The 16342-nt window shown below is 40.6% G+C and overlaps 2 protein-coding genes across 2 annotated transcripts; both read left to right on the forward strand.

The window, feature by feature from the left end:
• The first annotated feature begins 1109 nt into the window (after positions 1-1109).
• On the forward strand, positions 1110-16050 carry LOC140948190 (dual specificity protein kinase shkC-like). Its single transcript, XM_073397411.1, has 6 exons — positions 1110-1179; positions 1631-1847; positions 12881-13222; positions 13665-13929; positions 14751-15080; positions 15828-16050. The coding sequence occupies exons 1-6, from the start codon at positions 1110-1112 to the stop codon at positions 15957-15959; spliced, it is 1356 nt and encodes a 451-aa protein (XP_073253512.1). The 3' UTR covers positions 15960-16050.
• Positions 7365-9325, forward strand: LOC140947602 (uncharacterized). The gene is made up of 4 exons (XM_073396752.1): positions 7365-7435; positions 7561-7615; positions 7964-7998; positions 8738-9325. Exons 1-4 carry the CDS (start codon positions 7397-7399, stop codon positions 9203-9205), a joined length of 597 nt encoding a protein of 198 aa, XP_073252853.1. The 5' UTR covers positions 7365-7396; the 3' UTR covers positions 9206-9325.
• Positions 16051-16342: the final 292 nt, after the last annotated feature.

Here is a 16342-nt window from a genome sequence, read left to right on the forward strand (position 1 = left end):
TGAGGTTACGAAAACTTCGAGTTAAACTGATTTCACGGGTTGTCAAAGAGTCCAGCGATTCCTTTTTCCCAGGTGAGCGCCGACTCATTTCGCTTCAATATTCAGGAATGCTCTCGATCTGTTTACGCTTCATTGCCTCTCGCCCGACATGTTCTGCACGGCGTTTGGTCATGCGAAACCTCCACGAAACATCCACGCCTCGCGCGAGGTAACTTTATCCCGATTCTAAAAATAACTCGAGACGAATTACCTATGGAATAGGGTGAATATGGGGGATGCCCTCTCTGTCCCCTTTATAGTCTCTTGTTCTTCATTCATTTCAATAACGTTTTTCGGTAGAGCTTTCGCTGATGAATTACCCCTACCAGAAGTAGTTGGCAAATTTGCAGAGATAAATTATTTCAAGGATCAACGTCATTGACATTAGCTCTAAAAATAGGTCTTCGTTACAGAATGGGTGCGGTTACACTAAACCTTTTTCCTGGATATTCCCTTGGGAGAACATCTAGGGCCCACTCTGGATTTTGATCTCATTTCATGCTTGCAATAAAACTGCCAAGGGGAAGAATATCATCACCCCATTACATGGTAAACGTTCCTGTAAACATGAAAGACTGACATAAATCGTACAGTTTTGGTTCATTCTTATTCTTTTGATAAAACCACCATTTCCCGCATTGTTGTGAAAAGTTATTAAAGGCGTCGACTTCAGTCACGTGATTTCTAAGTGTTGGCGCGTACAGCAGTACACATCCTCCCTTTCAACTGTATTCGACACAATCACGGTTTTTCATTAAGCCTTCAAATGTGTCCTACGTTATTCCTCTTTGACGAAATGTTAGGCCCATTTTACAGCCTATACTTTACAGTAAGGTTAAGCCCTTTCAGTGGACTGTATAAATATCACATTGGATAGCCCGCCTAATTCTTTGATGTCTTTGTCGTTTTAGAAAACCGGTGGAAAGTACATCCATTTCGGAACTTGACTACTAGCGCAGGGAAGATAAGCGCGCGCAAGACACATGACGTCACAATGGACTTGATCATTTAAGGGCGCAACGTTTTTTCATGGATTTCTTCGGTTGGTACAGAGAACAACTAAAGACTTAATGACAGCATCCGAACACACAAAGACACCTAACCATTTTGTTAATAAGCATTTTACATGTGGAAATCACGGTAACATGGCCGCATTTAATTGGGCGGTTTTAATTAATCCGGTGAGGGATTGATTCCTCAGCGTGCCAACGCCAAGTGGGAGACGGCAAAAAGGGGACGGATATAACTTTTTCCCCTTTTTTTATAAGAAGACCCGCTTTCAGTAAATATCTGAGACATTTATATCTGATGTAACGAATCCATCCTGAGTATCAATTATTTAGATTCACCGTGTATTCTCCAAATTTCTTAAAAAGAGGAAAAATTCGTTTTCCACTCACTAAGACGCCGTATTTTGATGCGCAAACAAACACATCCTTACCATAATAATGACCTACAAGCCTTTTTTAAAAATGTGCCAACCAGCTACTGACATGGTACCGACACGTTATCGACTGGCAACCAGCAAGCTACCGATAACCTACCGGCAAGAAAAAGACAGAACAAACAAAATTGTTCCTTTCATTTTCAGGCGATAGTCAGCCTGGCTATGGATTCAGAACGCCAGTTCCCAGAGTACACGGCGAGGAAATGGAGTGTTATGAGAAGCATGTGTATTCCTACGAAACCTCTTTTTATTACATAAAAGGCAAACTAACAGGCCATTACGTGACGTTAAAGAGATACAGGTGGGAAGAGATGGACGAAGTTCAACAAGAGCAGTTCTCAAATGAAGTCTCTGTGCTAAGGTAAAATTCAGCCTGATTTAGTACCGTTACGCAGATCGCCGCGGAGATCATAGACGGCACTTACGAACATATCTTACTTCGTGACCTCTTTATAATCACTACAAATAGTATCAGTATTTATAATGGCTTGGTATTGGCTTCGCTGGGTTTCATAGTACAACTGTTACTCTCTCTGAAAAATCATAGCAGGTACTACAGTCGTTGTCTGGCTGCGCGCAAATTAGTAGGGATAACCGTTACGCGCGAGGCGCGAGATGGATTTATTGTTCTGAACCCCCGCATAGCACTCGGCTAATTAAAGGCTCCCTCCTTCGATCATTCCTTTGTTACTATCCAAAGCAATCGTTATGTACAGAACCTTTCTTTTCAGGAAAATCAATCTCAACAGATTTATTATAAAGTCCGGAGGACTGGAAAGACACATCTTTCTTTCCTTTCAGCGACTTGCGCATCTAAGTATCCTCCTTCTTACGGCCGTATACTAGTACAGATCCTTTAAAACGGGGACTTGTCCTAGAGCCCGTGTAACGTGGCTTCTTAAGAAAGCTCCTTCTTGAAGACAAGACTGTCTTTGATGAGGACACTGTTCTGCGTTTCAGCCGAGACGTAGCATGCGCAATGCAGTTTGTTCATCAGCGAGGTTATCATCACTGCAATCTGGGATCACCTAGTGTGGTGTTAACTGAGAACTTTTCAGCAAAGGCTCGTTTTCTAGATTGCTCATTATCCGCGGGTTAAGCCATCGCTTCTGCAAATAACTTCGGGCTGGATATGTGACCCCTTGGAGTTCAAGTCCTTAAAATTTGTCACTCGCCTGCCCTCGAACGTCGCTGGGCGAGACATCTTTTCTTACATTTCTTCTTTCTTGGCGAATCATTTACATGTGAAAGAAAACGTTGGCTCGGATAGGGCCAGCTTAAGCAGCCGCGTCACCCTTTTTCGATAGTAGGGTCACCTTACTAGGCGGTCCAACTTTTCTTCACATAAACTTTTTGGCTCACCCAGCCAGGTCAACTCGGTGAGGGCAAGACAACCAGAGCGTGCGCGAGCCCTTTTGGCACGGGAAAGTGGTCAACTTTTTTTCTCATATGAGCACTCGCTTACGTTTACTCGGCTGGGAGATTGACCCTCTTTCTCGAAACAAGTTTTCTCCATATAAATAACTATATAGCTATAACTTAGCTATATTTTCTGGTCATTTATTAACTACATTACTGCAATAATTTTGAGGCGGTTTTTTTAGTATAAACTGTTTCTCTAGAAGGCTATTTCTTTTGAATTACACGTAAAAAACCACAGCTTCAACTTAAATCTCACCAGATTTGCAACTTTGAATTTGCACAACAAGTAGGTTATGATCAGCGTGGAAGTAACAAAAATGTTCATTAAAAAATAATAGATAAATCATGAACAAAAGTGCCGTCTTTAGGTTGAAGTTATCCTTTCCAAACGTTTCGAGCCTGGTCCTTCATCAGTGGAATTACCAGTTCGTTGAAATCGTTGCAAGGTTTATATACGCCATAAATTAGAAATAAAAATTAAAGACTTTGTAGTGCACGCGCGGCTCTGCGCGCGGCCTAGAGGAAACGGAGTTCCTCAAGGCGCAATCCTATCACCATTGTTGTTCTGCATTTATGTCAACGATTTACCCACGGCACCGACTTTTTGCAACCTAGAATCGTATGTGGATGACTCAAAGCTATTCATGTCATTTCCTCTCGTTGAGCTTGATGCTGCCATTGAAAAGCTCGAACAAGACCTTCACAGTGTAGCTCAATGGTGCTGTGAGAACCATCTACTTATCAATCCCGATAAAACTAAACTCCTTTTCCTCGGTACCAGACAGATGTTAAGCAGGTTACCAGAAAACACTAGAGTGGTATTCTTAGGTAAAACACTGAAGCCAACAGACTCTGCCAAGGACTTGGGAGTCTTTCTTGACCCCCATCTGACCTACGATCACCATATTTCATGTGTAGTGTCATCTTGTTTCGCAAAGCTTTGCCAAATAAATAGAGTCAAAAGGAGCTTCGAAATGGAAACACTAGAGTTGTTAATAACGTCATTAGTCTTTAGTAAGATGCTTTGCTGCTCATCTGTATGGTCAAATACTACACTCCAGAATATAAACAGACTACAATCTATTCAGAATTTTGCCAGCAAGATCGTAACAAACTCTAGGAAGTTTGACCACGTAACACCTTTGCTTCGAGAGCTAAACTGGCTTCCTGTTAAAGAACAATTATTCTATAGAGACTCCGTTTTGACCTTTAAATGTCAGAACGATCTTGCGCCTCAATATTTAAAGAGCAAGTTTACCAAGCGCTCAAATATACGTACTCGTAACACTCGTACACGGAACTCTTTGCAGATTCCGCTATACAGAACGGCTATAGGCCAGCGCACATTTTCCTACAGAGGGGCCTACACTTGGAATAACTTGCATAATGAACTTAGGCAAAGTGTCTCATTGGCATCTTTCAAGCGCGCCCTGAAAGACACACTATTGAGGCAGACATTTCCTTCATAAGCTCTAGAATTTAGTAGAATACCATCATAAATTGTGATTTCGAGTTTTTATTGTCATTTTTGCTTTTATAAATTGTAAATAGTTTGTAAATAGTTCCTGAAAAACCTCACGAGGATGTTACTATTAAAGTCATTATTAATTATTATTATAACGGAAGTCGGAGTTTAAACCGCGCGGCTGACTGGTGCCAAGTTGAATCTCAGTCACATTTCCAGGCGCTTCCGTTGCGCGTTATCTACAGAGAGCATCATTCCTAGAACCAAAGCGTCGTCGATTGAGTGACCAGCCGTGTTAAAATGTTCAGCCACAGGAAACCCCGGCAAGTTCTTTTCAATGCTCCGAAGGTGTTCGCCAAAAGGTTGTCTTAAAGTACGCCCTGTTTCGCCGATATAGACGGCAGGCCAACGGCGACAGGAGATGCAGCAGACCAAGCCAGACGTTTGGCAAGAGAACGCCTTCTTGATGACAAAAGAGTATTGAGGGCCACGGACACTAGTGTCGCTAGAAATGAAATGGTAAGTGCGGCAGAGTAGTCTGCGTACGACATGGCATGGCAGTCTCTCCACATGCGGCTGCTGCTGCCTGCAGGGGTAGCACTGCTTCAGGAGGAACTGGTTGCTGTGACAACCAAGTGATGACAAGAAACACCGCTGACAGGAAGAGTTAGGCTCAGATTTGTGCCCAGATTACTTTCCGCAACTGTACCGCAAAGGTTTCTATATATGGAAAAAAAGGCAAGGCTACAAAGAACGGAATGATTGTGGGCGCGTTTTACAATTACGCCTTTAACTGTGGAGCCAACGCAGGCAGTGAGGTGTCCCGTTCTGACTAAACTGTCATGAACCTACAGTTATCCTTATTTCAGCTTCTGTTGCTGTCGAAAGTAGCATCTGCAACGTTTTTTGTTACAGGGCGATTAAATCATTGTAGTGGGGAAACATAGAAAAACAATCTATCACCGTTTACTTCTGGTAATGATTAAAAGACAAAATAAAAGGTTTCACTTGGGAAAAACAGCCGCGTCTGCTTTCTTTGCCCACTTCTACCATATTTAAATAACCCCCCTCCCACCCACCCACCCACTAGTCATAACAAGAGAACATCAAGATAATCCGTATAAGACTCTTTTTGTTGAAAGTACCTTTTCCAGAGAGCAGTTTAACAAGCTACTCTTTTATAATTTACCCCAAGGACTGACTTTCTTACAAAAATGAAGTGGTTTTTCGCCCCACCATTTAGGGGACTCGTACCGCTTCGTTCGCGTTGGCCTCAAAAGACCGCCATTAGAGCTCACGGAGGATATTCAAGGGGCATTTTTATACCTCTTGGGGGTTACGGGTTCAGCCGCGCCCAAAATGTGAGTAATTCTGCTACCTTTCACATTTGAGGGTGTTTGTAAACTTTTCCGACGAGCTTCCCCGCTACTATTGTATTCCCTGGGTAATTTTTATTCTTTTCACTGCTCTGCCTTATCAATGCAAATTGTATTATTTATTGAGTTATATAATCTCGGAGATTACGAGGAAGGAGGCCACCGGGGATAGGGAACGGGAAGCGAGCACGGGTGGTGGAAAAAAGAAAAAAATGGAACAACACAGGGAATGGGTAATGAATTTCGGTTTGGTTCTCATTTTTCATTTTCTCGTTTCCCTTTCCTAGTTATTAGTAACATCCAGGTCAGAAGGGTGTGACGAGTGCCAAAGCGTTGCTGTCTTTGTTTTTAAGATTAGTGTTACGTGATGTGGCGATGTGAATATTTAAGTAGGCTATATAAGTTACGTCTTGATTTATTAAAGTGAGAATATTTCCCTCACGTAGCGGTCTCTCACAAGTGTTTTAAAGGGTTGTTCTCGACATTTGATAAACCGAGCAATTTGAAGTCCTTAAAATGTTTCAACATCTCTGTATCCCTTTGTAATAACTTCTCCTTTCTTGAAAGGAATTTTCCTGAAGCCTGTTGACTCGACACATTAGCATCAATTAGTTAACTAGCTATTTAAGCAGAGCAGTACAATGCTTTTTTTTTTTTTCTTTTTGGCACTTCTCAAAGTTCCCCCAAAGCAAGTTGTCTTCAAGTCGATCGTTGAAATCAATTTTCTGTGAGTTTAATCCTCACTAATATCGTCACGGTCAAGCCATTTTCCGTACCTGTATCCTTTGTCGCCTATTTCCGGGTCGTCTGTAAATTAAGATCTTCGATACTGTTTTGAAAGCTCAGTCGGAAATCTTCGCGTCGTAGCTACGTCGTTGTCAAGATTTCAAGTAATGAACACAGTCTGTCAACCATTCGGAAGATAGCACTCGACGAAGAGGTAAAATATTCCTAGTTCAAAATCAGGGGCAGGTTTGGGATTGTCCTGGGTTGTCTAATGGATGGCTGGGTTTTTTTAAGGCACCAGTACCGGCAGTGCACATGATTGAGGAAAGAAAACTTATGAAGTTGTGTTTTCAAAATTTCAAGAGTTGCGATCAAACGTGTCGATTAAACTAACTACATGTACATCAACTGTGTTAAGTTATTCATCATAATAAAAGCCATTTTTCTTAAAGGAGAAATAACATAAATTCTTTGTTAACATTGAAGTGATTATTCTTAATGTTGAATAAGTATTTGTCGTGTTTTAGTTTTTTCAGAACTGCGTACAAATAATTATCCGATAGGTGACAGTGAATAAAGCAAATTAATTAGAATGGCTATTTGTGAAAAAAAATCTAAATAGACTCAATAAATTTACTTTTTTCTTTTGTCTAATATGATCGTGACCTTCGCTTTCACATTCAGCCCTCCAGTAGTAGAACACGATTATCGGACAAGTTTCTTTCCTTTGTTTTAAAAGTAAAGAATGACGTTGCCGGTACGGATAACAGACAATAGTTCCTTACAACGCAGCATTTCAAACTGTTTCGAGCGAAGATGAAGGTCGCATCGTTTAAGATTGTTTTCATTATCCTGGCTCTTAATGCCTTCCCATCCAAGCAAGTCGCTTTGGGCAGAAAAGTCTCTTCGACATCCGAAGCAATGAGTATTCTGTCGCGCTGCCCCCAAAGCAAGTGTTTGGTAACTGTCTCCGCCGCTAAAGAATGCCGGCTTGAGCCTTGAAGTTACAGTACTGCATTTTAACCTTAACTTAGTCCTTCACCTGTCAAAAATTACTGAGATATTGCTTTCTCTTTGTAAAATAGACGGATGCAGTTTCCTGTCTTGCCGGAGCGCAGTACAGCGATACACATAATTCAGGTCAGTGAAGTTCAAGAGGGAATAAGATATTTAGAACGGAGAAAAAGTGATGGCCCCTCGCTGAGGGTAGTTGTGTTTCAACAACAAACGCATTTTGTTTTTTTTCTCATCAAACCAATACTGAAATTAACTTTGATCATTCTCAAATTAACTTAACGCACAATTTAATTATTTGGGCTTAATTGCTGTCTACAAATAACTATTAAAAGTCGAGAAAGCAACTTTACTGTAAAGACAGATGTCGCGGATCACTTGTCATAAATTCAAAATCTTGTAGACCAGAAATTAGCCACGTATTACTAAAAATATATATTATTTTTTCACGCTTATCTGTTTCTTTTGTTGTAGGTCAGGCAAAAAAAGTGGAAAAACTAGAGAAAGAGGTGAGCTTCTATTTTCAAATTATCGACGCTTAATTCTGGAATTGGCGCATAATTAAAAAAAAATCAAGAAAGAGAAAGAGCTTTTTTCATGCCATTTAATATTCTTTACTGTACTCTCCGTTCGATCCTTTACAAAAGATTCTTTGCAGTTTGTTTTTCCTCAGATGTTTTCTGCAAAATTGTTGATTCAACATACAGTGAATAAACAGAGAAATGGTTAATTACCACTTTTTTGGGCTGATTTATTTTGTTTGGCCTCGTAGTTGAGGTTTATATTAAAGAGCAATAAACACCAAGTCCCGCTAATCCTAATTGGAGATTTCTACCTCATTTTGCTATATAAAGCCTAAATTTCAACTAAAAACTCTTAATAAACTTAATTAAGTCTACGTCCCCTACTCAGCATTAGCTACTAGCTAGTCCCTTTTAGATAAAGTTACCGATCTATTTACTTTGCTTTTTAAAGTTATTCATGTGCATCATGAAGTATAAGAATACTTTCAAAACTAGTGATTGATTCATCATATTTTTTCAGGAAAAATAAGCCGTTGTTTTTTACCAAAGTAAGGTTACAAACCACTTGGCATTCTCCACTTTCCCTTTTATAGAAAGTGTGGGCAATAAAATCACTTTTCCTGCTATCAAAGAGAGAAAGTGAGTTTGTTTAGAAGCAAGTAAGCAACAAGTCAACGCGTTCCTTTCATTTTGTTCTGTTTTTCGTTCTTGGAATCCTTTTCAGGTCGCCAACTTAAAAGCAGAACTCGCAAAAGCGGGCAAACCTTCTGGCTTCCCTAAGCTCGACAGCAATGGCCGTCTGCCCCACAACCTTCTTGAAGCAGGTTATGATAAATACTCTGCGTACGACTTGGCGTGGCAGTCTCTCCACATGGCGGCTGCTGCTGCCTGCAGAGGGAGCACATCCTCAGGAGGGACTGGTTGCTGTGACAACAAGGTGATGACCAGAAACACCGCTGAGAGGAAGACTTGTGCTCAGATTTGTGCCCAGACTGCTTACCGCAACTGTGACGCAGAGGTTTCTATATATGGAAAGAAAGGCAAGGCCACAAAGAACGGAATGGTCGTTGGCGCGTTTTACAACTACCATTGTAACCGTGCATCCAACGGAGGCAGTGAGGTGTCTAGTTCTGACGAAACTGTCATGAACTACAGTTATCCTTATTTCAGCTTCTGTTGCTGTCGAAAGTAGTATCCACAACAGTTTTGTTACCAGGGCGATTAAACTCATCGTAGTAGGGAAGTAAATAATAACTATGTATCGCCATTTATTTCTGGTAATGATTGAAGCGCAAAATAAAAGCTGTAACTTGGGATATACAACCGTCTCTGCTTTATTTGTCCACTTGTACTACATCAACCCCCCACCCCTGTCCCCAAGGGAGAGGGAGATGAATTGGAAGCGGAGAAACCTTGAAAGTGAGCTCTACGTGTTTAGTCAGGCTACTAAAAATTTCTTGAATTCTTAAAAAAATGGAAAGTTATTTACCATATTTGTTAATCAAAATATCTTGGCTAGAGCTTATACAGACTAGGTTATTAAGACCCTATGCATTGTTGAATAAACCTCTGTGATTCGCTCGAGGCCTCCTCGACAGATAAAAAGCGAAGGTGTGGGAGTATTTCAAGCCACTCTTAGTTCTCTCTCTATCATTTCCAAAGCACTCGTCTTAGGCTAGGACTACACCATATTGCATCGAGACTACACTATATTGCATGGACAGCTCTTGCGCCGGTGCGAAAAGCATACCGGATGGAGCTCTTATTAACACACAAGAACGGTGATTTTGTAGCGGTTTCTGTAACGGGGCGAAGCTGTGCCGCGCCGATCTTGACCGGGGTGCTGAAAGTGGATCGTCACATAGGTTTTCATACTTGGCCTGGATATTTTTCATGTTGACACGTCATTTTTAGCGTAAATCAATTTGCAGGGGTAATGTTGTGTTCATGTTGATCACGTGAAAAAAGTGGTGGCTTCACACGATTGGTGGAATTATGTTGTCATCTCGACAATTCCATGATCTCAAGTCAACAGTAAGATAACAGCGGTTTTAAAAAATGATCTAGATATGTAATGGTTGGGCCCCAAAAACCATTGATCAGGTGAAATCCTCTTTTTTAAATGTACAACATTACAAGAAGGAAAAGTAGCTTTCAACGTTAGTAGTTCTTCCTTAAAAGCTTGCTTATCCAAAAACAAGGAATATTATGAAAACTTACAAAAGTAGGTCTTAACAATAAGTGCAGTGATATATTTAATAGCTAAAGCCACGAAATAAAATGAATATTGATCAGCACATGCTTTTCAACAAAGAACGTCACGTTTCCGCGAAATCATTCTTCATTCGATTTATTTTAATAAAGTCTTTCGGTAGAACTTTTTCGGATGAATTACCCCTAACAGAAATAGTTGGTAAATTTTCGGAGATAAATTATTTCAACGATCAACGTCATTGACATTAGCTTTGAAAAGAGCGAAAAGCATACCGGATGGAGCTCTTATTAACACACAAGAACGGTGATTTTGTAGCGGTTTCTGTAACGAAGCGAAGCTGCGCCGCGCCGATCTTGACCGGGGTGCTGAAAGTGGATCGTCACATAGGTTTTCATACTTGGCCTGGATATTTTTCATGTCGACATGTCATTTTTAGCGTAAAGCAATTTGCAGGGGTAATGTTGTGTTCATGTTGATCGCGTGAAAAAAGTGGTGGCTTCACATGATTGGTGGAATTACGTCGTCATCTCGAAAATTCCATAATCTTAAGTCGGTAGCCATGAAGCTAGAAAATTGCCAAACATCTTTCAAAAGCGATCAAGTCATCAACAGTTAACAGTTAAAAATGACCTGGATATGTAATGGTTGGGCCCCCAAAACCATTCATTAAGTGAAATCCTCCAATTTAAATGTACAATAAGGAGGAAAAGCAACTTTCAACGGTTATGCTACTACGTGAGAAATTTCTGCAAGATGATTGGCTTAGAGCAGTGGTATTTCAGCTTAATTTGAAATACCTACATGTGAAAATTACAAAACTGTTGAGGGTAGTAGTATAAACAAATAATAGCATGATTTGTACGTGATATTTGGCATAAATACCACTCATGATATTTCAAAATTGTCTCAAATTTCGAAATATCACTCGTGGTATTTATGCCAAATATCACCACAAATCATGCTATTACCTATACTAATATTTCTTCCTTAAAAGCTTGCTTATCCAAAAACAAGGGATACTATGAAAACTTACAAAAGTGGGTTAACAACAAGTGCAGTGATATATTACTGCGCTTTTCACAAACATGCGAACTCTAAAGTTCAAAAGCCGCCTTCACAATTGCGTTTTTCGCTGCCGTCAATCATAATTACGATTACAAGCAACGAACCTTGAAACACGGAAACACACAAAACGGATCGAAATCCACCAATCACCAATCACAAACCTTGTCCTTTTGAACCCGTTAAAGTGAAGTTTTGTTTTCTAAGAGGTTCGTTAAGATGATTGACGGCAGCGAAAACCGCAATCGTCAGTTGGCTTTTGAACTTCAGAATTCGCATGTTTGTGAAAATCGCAATAAAATAGCTAAATGAATATTGATAACATGCTTTTCAACTGCGGACGTTCGCGCGAAATCGGTCTTCATTCATTTCAATAACGTTTCTATGTAGAACTTTCGCTGATGAATTACCCCTACCAGAAATAATTTGCGGAGATAAATCATTTCAAGGATTAACGTCATTGACATTAGCTTTAAAAATAGGTCTTCGTTACAGAATGGGTGTGGTTACACTAAACCTTTTTCCTGGATATTCCCTTGGGAGAACATCTGGGGCTCACTCTGGATTTTGATCTCATTTCATGCTTGCAGTAAAACTGCCAAGGGGAAGAATATCATCACCCCATTACGTGGTAAACGTCCCTGTAAACATGAAAGGCTGACATAAATCGTACAGTTTTGGGTCATTCTTATTTTTTTGATAAAACCACCATTTCCAGCATTGTTGTCAAAAGTTATTAAAGGCGACGACTTCAGTCACGTGATTTCTAAGTGTTGGCTCGTTTACATTTCAATGCCTCCTAATTGGCTGAGCCGCTTTGGACATATAAATCCCCAGGGGTTACCTCTAAGAGTAAGCTAAGCAGTCATAGGGCAAGAATCCTGCGAGGGGACTCCTACACATCCTCCCTTGTAACTGCATTCGGCACAATCAAGGATTTTCATTAAACTTTCAATTGTGTCCTACGTTATACCTCTTTGACGAAATTTTAGGCCCATTTCACGGCCTATATTTTACAGTAAAGGTTAAGCCCTTTCAGTGGACTGTATAAATGTCACATTGGGTAGCCCGCCTAATTCTTTCATATTTTTGTCGATTTAGGAAACCGGCGGTAAGTACATCCATTTGAACTTGACTACCAGAGCGCAGGAAAGATAAGCGCGCGCAAGACAAATAACGTCACAATGGACTTGATTATTTCTCATCGCAACGTTTTTTCATGCCTTACTTCGGTTGGTACAGAAAAAGAGAGCAACGAAAGACTTTATGACAGCATCCGAACACAAAAAGACACCTAACCATTTTGGTAAGAAGCATTTTACATGCAGAAGTCACGGTGACATGGATGCATTTAATTGGGCGGTTTAAGATTAGACTCTTAATTGCATCTTAGTTGCTTTAAATTGGATCTGTTTCGAAAAATCAGCTAATGGATGAATTCCTTAGCGCGCCAACGTCAGGTGTGAGACGGCAGAGATGGGGCGGATATCGGTTTTTTCCCCCTTTTTTTATAAGAAGATCCGCTTTCAGTAGATATCTTAGACATTTCTATCTGATGTAATGAATCCATCCGGAGTATCAATTCCTTAGATGCACCGTGCATTCTCCACTTACTAAAATGGTACCGACACGTTATCGACTGGCAACCGGCAAGCTACCGATAACTTACCGACAAGAAAACGACAAGAACACCAAATTTTTCGTTTCATTTTCAGGCAATAGTCAGCCTGGCTATGGCTTTAGAGCGCCAGTTTCCCGGGTGCACAGCGAGGAAATGGAGTGTTATGAGCAGCATGTGTATTACCACGAAACCTTTTTTTATTACATAAAAGGCAAACTAAGAGGCCATTATGTGACGTTGAAGAGATACAGGTGGGAAGAGATGGACGAAGTTCAACAAGAGCAGTTCTCAAATGAAGTCTCTCTGCTAAGGTAAAATTCAGCCTGATTTAGTATCGCTACGCACATCGCCGCGGAGATCACAGACGGCACTTACGAACATATCTTACTTCGTGACCTCTTTATAATCACTATTAATAGTATCAGTATTCATAATAGCTTGGTATTGGCTTCACTGGGTTTCACAGTACACTTGTTACTCACTCCGAAAAATCATAGCATGTACAACAGTCGTTGTCTAGCTGCGCGCAAATTAGTAGGAATAACCGTTACGCGCGAGGCGCGAGACGGATTTATTGTTCTAAACCCTTGCATAGCACTCGGCTAATTAAAGACTCCCTCCCTCGATCATTCCTTTGTTGCTATTCAAAGCAACCGTTCTCTAAAGAACCCTCCTTTTCCGGAAGATCAATCTCAACAGATTTTATGATAATGTCTGGAGGAATGGAATGACACGTTTTTCTTTCTTTTTCAGCGACTTGCGGCATCCAAATATCCTCCTTCTTATGGCCGTGTATGATAGTACGGATCCTTTAAAGCGGGGACTTGTGCTAGAGCCCGTAGAACGTTGCTTCTTAAGAACGCTCCTTCTTGAGAACAAGACTGTCTTTGATGAGGACACTGTTCTGCGTTTCAGCCGAGACGTAGCATGCGCAATGCAGTTTGTTCATCAGCGAGGTTACATTCACTGTTATCTGGGATCACCTAGTGTGGTATTGACTGAGAACTGTACGGCAAAGGTTCGTTTCTTAGTTGCTCATTTATTGCGGCTTACGCTTTCCACGCTACAAATAATTTCGGACTGCATTTGTGGCCCTCAGAGTTCAAGCCCGTCTTACAAAACTCGGCGATTCGTTAACATGAAAGGCAAAAAGTTGGCTCGGGTCACCCTCTTTTTTTTCAATGGTAGGGTCACTTTACTAGCCGGGCCAACTCGTCAACATGTAAGGTCTATAAGCAATTTGGTTCTCCCAGCCGGGTCAACTCGATCAAGGTGAGACAATAGGGAACTTAAGAAACGACGACGACGACGGCAACAAGAACAACAAAAAAACAACATGATGCACTCTGCACGTGCGTCACGCTTTTTTGTACCTTTCTTTGCCGTCGTTGCACGACTACGACGTGAAACTGTCTGATTTCACGTTTTGTAGAGGGCGTGAACACAAGACAAAGACTTTCTTTTTCTTTTTCTTTTTCTGAACGTTGATACGGTCCTTTAGAATTCAAGTCCAAAAAAAAAATTCGCCTACAGCAGCACGAATTCACTTTTTAAGTGACGTTTTTGTGGCCGTCGTCGTTGTTGCTTAAGCTCCCTAATGGCTCGGGAAAGGGGTCACATAAACGCTCCCTTAAGATGACTGGGCTGAGAGGGTGATTCTCTCTCTCGGAACAAGTTTTCTCCAAATAAACGGGGCCTAAGCTTTCTTTCTTTCCTCGCCGTGTATTAACTACATGCACGTATGAAGGCGATTCTTTGAGTCTTAAAACTGTTTCTCTTGAAGGTTCTTACTTTTAAATAACACATCAATAACCATGGCTGCAACTTGAATCTCGCCAGATTTGCAACTTTGAATTTGCACAACAAGTAAATGGCGACTGCACTTGCAATTCCATCAGCCATCATGAAACGCTGTATGGCTGGATGGCGCCTGAACAACTCATTGGTAATCCCGCTGACCAGGCTGGTGATGTGTTCAACTTCGGGGTTCTCGTCTGGGAATGCATCACAAGAAAGCATCCTCTTAATTATGTCAAAAGTGTAAAACAACTAACAAAGGGAAAAGTTGACCCTCGCTTACAGAAGATCCCTGGCAACTGGAGCCAAACTTTCAAGGTCTTGATTGGCGACTGTCTGAAACCTTCCTCCAAAAGGCCAAATTTCCAGCAGGTAAAGTTCAACTAAAAGCAATGTAAAAGACACAAAGGGCAGTTTCACTCTAGGAGCCAGGAACAACTCTTCACTCGTTTCTATTGCTACTAGCCTCCAGGGGAGCAGCAAGCTAACCTTTGGGTCTCCTGTGGTTCCTTTGGCCGGGAAGTGTCCTGTCGTTATTTAGATGTTACATTATGGATTTACATTTTATAGGATGATTTTTAGTAGGTGTGTCCAGCGGTATCTTTATAACTCAGTTTTAAATCGTAACGCTCTTCTTGCGTCATTCTAATTCCTTTAAGTTTTTACATGGTGGCGCGCGCAAACAGTGTTAAATTATTTTCGTATGACTGTCACTGACTTGCCAATAAAACAAAAATCATGAAGTATTTGTATTTAAATTGAAGGACTCCCTTATAGTCCTTTATACCCACAACTATGAATTGAACCAATAAAAGGGTATGTGATAAGCAAAATGTGTTCGTCAGTTCATCGCTTCTCAGCTGATGCTTTACTACTCAGCATCTGCTCGCAGCATAAAACGTACAATTTGTATCCTTGTGTTCGATATTGGGTCTAATTATGTAAAACATAACGATAATCTACCTATATAGGTCTAAAAACTGTTCAATCTCTTTTCACAAGCAAATTGTTCAAACCACCTTCCTCGTGTCGACTTCAGGCGCTAGGTCAAAAAGAAAAGAGACCTTGTTTTTTAAAAGAAAGCAAAACAATCTTGGTACTTTCTTTCTTTTGTTCTAGATTTATGGATGGTTATCTGCCATAGTGACGTCACAGTACGTATGTTTACGTCCAAAAAGTTTCATCGTTGAAGAAGGCAGCAACTTATTTTCGTCCAGAACTGTAAAATCAGCGCGCACAACTCAACAGTGAAATAAGGGAAACCAGCTTCGTTTCATCGTGACATCTATAAGTATTTTGAGAACAATGACCCCAACGCTTCAGTCTTTCTCTATTCATTTTTCTTTGATAGTTTGGATATTTTTGCAATTTAACACGAATCGCTTCATTTCAAAGAAAAGATAGATGATGAAATATGACTTGTCTCGAATTTTTTTCAATGACCTTCATTTGTATTTACGTATTTACCTAGTAGAAGAACCTGAAAGTTTTCTTCTTTAATTATGACGATTGAAATTCATTGACTAGGGGAACGAAACTTGAAATTTTATTCAGTCAGGAGCCTTAGTATATGTACATGTGTTGCCAGATCTTAGCTTAATATATATCTAATTGTATACGTTATCCTGTCAAAA

This window comes from Porites lutea, chromosome 9 (genome assembly GCF_958299795.1).
Source record: "Porites lutea chromosome 9, jaPorLute2.1, whole genome shotgun sequence".
Lineage (NCBI taxonomy): Eukaryota > Metazoa > Cnidaria > Anthozoa > Scleractinia > Poritidae > Porites > Porites lutea.